The following is a 6,595-nucleotide window of genomic DNA, read 5'->3' as shown; positions in this document are numbered from 1 at the left end:
TGTGTCTGCCGCACACAGCCCCAGCTCCAGCTGGCCATGACCAGCCAGGGGTGGCACACTTGGACGCCGGGGGTTTAGCCAGATGATTCCACTATAAATTCCTGGTTCGTACCGCCCTGTTTCCCTCCAGCTTCGGAGCGCAGCAGTACTGCTGCCTTCCTGCTCATTCAAAGCTACACTCATACATCTCTTTGTAATTATGAATCAACTCCCAGGCATCGGTGCAACACCCCAGGCTCACACAGAACGGCAAACAATATACTGTCACGGGTTGCATCAGCTGCACGATGCTCTCTCATGCCTTCAGGCTTGCTAAAGCTGATCCAACGCTAATATAATAATAGCCTTTTTACCCACCTCCTCCCCCAACAATTACCGGAGGCTTGGAAAGCCATTGAAATGCAAATAGCACACGGAGAGGTTATTGGGAACCAGGCTGGGAAGACACAAATGCTGTCCTGCTAGTTTCCTTTAGTTTGACACGAACGGGACTGTAGTCCTGAATTCCTCTCTGTAGAAACAGGGAGAGGGGCAATATCATGGATGTACAGACGGCCAAGTGTAGAAGCTGAAGTGCATCTTTTCCAGCACGGCTTCTCTTGTTTGGGACCACTGTTACTGCCCTTAGCTGCTGCAGTAGCAGAGAACTGCGCAGCACAGAAGTGTCTATAGCTCTGATAATACGAGCATGCCCAACTACACAAACTCACAAAAACGCGTGCAGTGTGGGTTTGAAAGATCTTGCCCTCACGGGCAATGTACTGTGGAGCCTGCAGTTTGCTCTGTGGCCACAGATGGAAGTCAGAAATACAGCATCCCTCTCCCTGTTATCCCACCGCATCCTTCAGCCCAGGCGCTTCTACAGAGGACAGGACCCCCTCCCTCCTTCCCACCCCATCACGGTCTGTTTGCCTACTATATTTTCAGGTAATGTTTCCACCAAGAATAAAAAAGGGCTTTCTGGACCCAAGGCAGTCCTGACACTTGTCTGGAGCAGCCGGGAACAGCAGCGTGTACCAGCTGCTGTGATACGACATGGGACTACGATGACCCAGGCTTCTTCAGCCTCTCAGTCCCCAATAAAGCTTCAGGAATACCTCCTAAAAATAGGCTGCATCCTCATCCCCTTTTCTGTAGCAAAACAACCTATAAATATCACAAAGATGTTTACCCTGTTATTAACAAATTCCTACCCCCGTTCAAAAGAGCCATAGAGAAGAGGGTCCAGCACCCGGTGCACAAGGGGTAACTTCTTTGCTTTGGCGAGAAGGCAGCTGAGGCAAAGCTAACGGCAGTGTACAGCTACTCAAGCACGGTTAGTAACACGGCAGAGCCAACAGAGCTGCGGCAGATGGCTAATGGGTCAGTGGGAAGGGCAGACTGAACCCAGGAGAATCTTCTTGCCAAGGCAGTGAGACACACGGCCACTGGTCATCTCTGGGGAGGTAGGGGAGCTTTCAGGCCTGGACGTTTTCAGACGTGGCTGTGGCCGATGTAACCTGGTGTCCCATGGGTCCCGCTCCGATGGGGCCTTTGGGCTGGAGACCTCCAGAGGTCGCTTCCAGCCAACAATTCCATAGCTCCGTAACCTCCACGTTAAATACTTGGCAGTAAAGGGTGAAACTGCAGCAGCTCCTTCCCCTGTACTTCTGTTCTTTCCCTGGAGCAGGGCACAGCGCCCAGGCCGCACCACCGCCCCACGCCAGCACCTCGGCGGCCTCCCAGCGGGAAGGGGCGGCCGTCCCTGCCCGGGGTGCGGGCACACGGGGCTCCCCCAGCGCCGGGGGTGACGGACGGCGGGGGCCCGGCAGCAGCAGTCCCCACCCCTCCCTCGTTCCCTCGTCTCCCCATCGCTGTTTGCCGCCCGCGTCTCCGCGCTCGGGGCAGCAGATGCGGAACTGACGCCGGCAGAAGGATGCCCGCCGGGGCCACGTTTTCGGCGAGAGGAAAAAGCCGGCAGGCTCCGCCGTCCTCCGGGGGCCGCGGGGCTCCTCGCAGACACCCCCTCGGCTGCGCGGGGCCGGGGCGGGGGCGCGGCCCGGCGGGGAGGGCGGGGGGCGGTGGCGCGGAGCGCCCGCCCCTCACGGCCGCGTCCCGCCCCGGCGGAGACGGGAGCCGAGCCCGCGGCAGATGCAGCCGTGCCGCGCCATGGCCGCCCGTCGCCTCCTGGGGCTGCTGCTGGCCTTCGCCGCATTGCTGGGCGCAGGTAGGGCGGCCCGGGCCGGGCCGGGCCCGGCGGGGCGGCGGCGGCCGGAGGGGGCGGCCCGGGGGAAAGGGGCCCCGGGGGGTGCGGTGTGCTGTGCGGTGTGCTGTGCGCATGATCGCGGCGCCGGGCTCGGCCCAGGAACGGCGGACCCCCGCCCCCGGCCGGGCTCCCCCCGCGGGATGCTCCCCGCGAGGGATGCGGGCCTTGCGGCCCCCTCGCCGTGGGAGCTTCTCGGGCTGGATATTCTCCCGGTAGCACGGAGCCTGCCCCGGGGGCGGGGGGGGAGCTCACGGGGCCGGAGAGATGCGCCCCGAGGAGAGGCCGCAGCTGGGAGGGTGCAGCCCCGGGGGATCGCCTCGGGGAGGGGGCTGCACCCTTCGGGCCCCACCCTGCGCAGAGCACCCCGACTCCGCAGCGGATGGCGGGGTGCCAGCCTGTGCATCAGGGCCGGGCCGCAGACGATCCTTGTCCCCCGTCCTTCTCCCGACCCCCACCCCGCCTCCGTCCCCCTGGCCCTGCTCCCCCGCTGGCGATGGGGCCGGTCCCGCAGCGGTACCCACAGGTAGGGCGGCTCGAGCCCGCCTTAGGTGACAGTGCTGGTGACAGGCGCATCTCGGAGCGCAGCGTCTGCCTTCGGGTGACAGTGTTACAGCGATGCTTAAGAAGCGCGATGCTGCAGGTATAAAGCTCTGGAGCAGCCTGGGGCTCAGTTAATCCTAAAGAGAGGTAGCCATGGAGTCTCCGCGAAAGGAGTTTCGGTTTGTCTCTCTGCTGGCTGAGCTGATGGATTAGCAGATTCTCTGTGTGACCCAAATTTGTCGGGCTGCTGGTTGTATTCTCACTCTTTTTTTGTCCCAGTGTTATTTCTGCAGATCAGAACAGTCTAACCCAGAAATTGTTCCCAGATGAGCAGCAACTAGGAAGGAAAAAATAAAATCCTGGTTTTAAGAGGGTGGGGAGGAAGACATTAAGATCAATGCAAAGTTTACCACAACTCTTTATCTTCTTAAAAAAACCTCACAATACTCTTAAAAAACTGTGTGTTTGAATTGCAAAAGAACGTCCTTCTACAGGTTTTAAAGAGAAAACAGACAACAATTACGTCAAAAGCCTCAGGAAAGTTTTTCGAAACAAAATCTGCTATTAACTAGAAGGCACCTGGCAAGCACAGACTGGTTAGAAGTTATCAGCATCAAAGCAGATAGCGAACTGAAACCCAAGCAGCTCTTGCTGTTGGAATTAGGTTTTCCATGAGTCAGCCTGGAATTAGTTTGTTTTCATTTGGTACCTACCTGTTTGTGCACCTGGAATGGTAACAGCGTGGTACAGAGTTGCTTATGCTGGCCAGTTTAGCGGTGCATTTTTAATTGATGGATATCAGTTTGACAGGCAGAGTGAGATGGTGCATAAAATCTTGATTTTAGGTTAAAAAAAACCTGATTACTCAGTACTAAAGCTATTTGCATTTTGTGTTTTTCGCAATGTGGGTAAACAAAAATGCTGTTCTGTTTAATTCTGGAGCTCTTGGGCTGCAGAGTCCAGTTCTTAAATATCCTTGGCTGTGTTTGTATCAAAATGAATTTCACTGAATCATTCATACATCATTCCTGCCAGCGTGAGGCTTCACAGGTAATTGAACAACATTAAGTTTGTCTCCTCTCCGAACTGCTTTAAATTGCCTCTCCGTGGCAATCACTGTGTCAGGGGAAGCAGGCTCTGCTCTTGCCTTCCCTCCCGTGCAGAGCATTGCCGACACGGGACACAGCGAACCGAGGTGCTGGTGTGCGGCACTGCCTTTCCACGTGGCCTCTGGTTCCTCCCCCGGTGTATTCCGGCAGTGGCTGTCCCATGGGTGGGTGCCTGCTCCTCCCCGCCTTCCTCTCCCAAATGTGTTGGAACAGCTTTGCAGCACCCCGAGAGAGCCTTGGGAGCCCTTCCCCACCTGAGCACTGAACTGGCCTTTTGGATACCAGCACAACCTCCCTGCCATCATCCTGTACCCACAGGAAAAGAACAGGTGATGGCAAGGCAGGGCATTCTATGCCATTTCTTCAGCACAGCAGCAATAGAAATCACACTTCTTCATTGCCTCTATTCCCCGTGGATATTTTTTTTTTTTCCTTCTTCTTGTTCTGAAACAGTTGCTCCGGTAGTGCTGAAGGCAGGCTGTGGACAGCCCAGTCTCTTGGAAGCTCAGAGATTTACAAATTAACAAGAACTAAGAATAACAAATAATAAAATCAGTACCTAGCGTGATTCCTGCTATTGTGGTCCAGCTCCACTACTGACACGACTGAAGTGTGTGTTGTCTGTGATTGTCCAGTAAAGCAGGAGCAAACTTCACTTTTTAATTGGAAAAAATGGCTTTGGGTTTTTCTTTGATCAAATTCTAATGCATTTCCCTTCATTCATGGCTGTGTGCTTCAGTGCCCTATCTGGGCTGTCAGATACAGCTGTGCCACATCTGTCTGTGCCTCCAAGCTGCCTCTGCCCACAGCCCATCTGCCTGTGGCTGCAGTGCTGGAAATAGGCATTGCTTGTAGGGCCCCAACCCATTAGCCAGTGCTGCTAAACTCTGCCCTATTCCCAGTGTGCAGGGGGGCAGAAGCATTAAAGTATTTTGAGATGGTGGAGAAAACCAAACACCCTGCAAAGCCTATTGGCTGTAGCCAGAGGCAAGCATTCCATGTGCCAGCACGTTGCATGGTGCTTTAAATTCACAGATCTGTGACTTTTCCAGAATGCAGTTATGTTTCATGTTTATGAGTCATCCAGGGTTAACCACATGCTTGTGGAAAACAGTAAGAGTCGAGTAAGAAACTTAGCACTCTTGTTGTTTTCCCCTCTCCTGTCCTCAGTCTCATAAGCCAGTACAGAAATGCATTGATGCATTTTCTTTGAAAGCTGGCAAATTTGACATCTGAGGGCTTTTTGGAGGGAGCACAAGGTTTCCTCTCGCAGGCCAGGCAGAAGGGGCACGTACAGTTTTTGTGCTTTACGTTTTGTAAGAAAAGGTTGAAGAAAAGCTTCACTCGCAATCGGCTATAAGAGCAGTTGGGCGTGTCCTCCAAAGCTGCCATGCAGCGCTGGCAAGCTGTGTTGTCACCCGTGTTTTCACAGGCAGCATCTCACAGATCACCTCTCCTCTCGAGTGTGACTACCAGCAGCAATTGCAATAATTACTTCAATGTGAAGGCAGTGTTGGACAGTACAATTAGCTCTATGGAACTGGTGCACAGATGGCTGCAGTCACTGCGGGCGGCTCCCCTGCACTGGCTCCACTCCACAGTGCCCAACGGAGAGCACGGAGAAAGCGGAAAGGAGCCATCTCTTTTCCAGATGTTTTTAAGGTGTCTGGACTGTTTTGCACTGGGCAGGTGTAGATGCAGCTGGCAGAAAAGGGGGTGCCAGTGCCAAGTGACCCTGTGTCTCTGTGTCCCATCACTTGCTAGGGTCACTCGCAATGGATGTTCCAGAAGAGCTGCACAGAGGATTTATTTGGAGTAGAAGAGAAAGGCTGGGTTTGGCATTGTTGTCGAAACTAAAGGGGATAGCAGCATTGTATAAAGCTGCTAAAAATCTTTGTTATAATATATTATTGTGTTATTAAAGTTATAATTACCAGGTATCAGTGGCGAGTCAAAGTAATACATTTAAAGAATAATTTTTACTTAGATAATGTCTTTAGTGTGTATGACAAAGCAGGAGACGCCAAATTGGTTTTCTTACAAATTATCTCTGATCTTTGAGCACATATGCATTAATTAAATGTGCCATGTTCAGATATTTATGTACATAGCTGTGGAAATAATTAATTTCCATGGTTCTGCTTGTATTTAGAATTTTTTTCTTCTACCAGCCTAGTGATAAACATGCTTGGAAATGGCTGTTTAACTCTTGAGTTTTTTTCCCCCTCTACAAAAATGTGATTATTTCCTTACATCTGTTGCAAACATTTCAGCCCTTAAAGCACATAAAACAGAAGTGTCTATTGATCTCCTGATTTGACTAGAATAAACTTTTAAAACTACTTTGTTTAAATCCAAATTTATTTTCTTTTGGAAGAATATCCCCTGGAGATTTAAGGCATTAACTTTACAATTAACTGAAGGAAAAACTAGGGTTTTATTAGACATTGCTTCTGAAGCAACTCACTGAAGCCACTCTAATAACAAAACATATGCTTAATAAACTACATAACCCTGATGGCAAAGAGAAAAGCTTTGCAATAATTCCTTTGTAAGTTGATTGATACAATTCACAATCAGTGGAAGTGCTCAAATAGAGGAAAGTGGGAGAAGATGAACGTGGCACATCAAAATGTAGAACATGAAAGGATTTTGAAAGAGAAACTTCAAAGTTGGGGATCCAGATGCTGGAGTAACTAGC

General features: G+C 51.8%; 1 protein-coding gene across 1 annotated transcript in view; it reads left to right on the top strand.

Annotated features, from left to right (window-relative positions):
- Window positions 1–2,115: 2,115 nt before the first annotated feature.
- The window catches only part of CD99L2 (CD99 molecule like 2), a 30,927-nt gene continuing 26,447 nt past the window's right edge, over window positions 2,116–6,595 (top strand). Inside the window, exon 1 of the mRNA XM_053955515.1 lies at window positions 2,116–2,206. Within this exon, the coding sequence (XP_053811490.1) occupies window positions 2,131–2,206 (76 nt within the window). The 5' untranslated portion in view covers window positions 2,116–2,130. The remainder of the gene's footprint in view (window positions 2,207–6,595) is intronic.

The sequence above is a fragment of the Vidua chalybeata genome, chromosome 14 (assembly GCF_026979565.1).
Source record: "Vidua chalybeata isolate OUT-0048 chromosome 14, bVidCha1 merged haplotype, whole genome shotgun sequence".
NCBI lineage: Eukaryota > Metazoa > Chordata > Aves > Passeriformes > Viduidae > Vidua > Vidua chalybeata.
The sequence above is the reverse complement of the archived record's forward strand: the minus strand, read 5'-3'. Positions and strand labels throughout refer to the sequence as shown.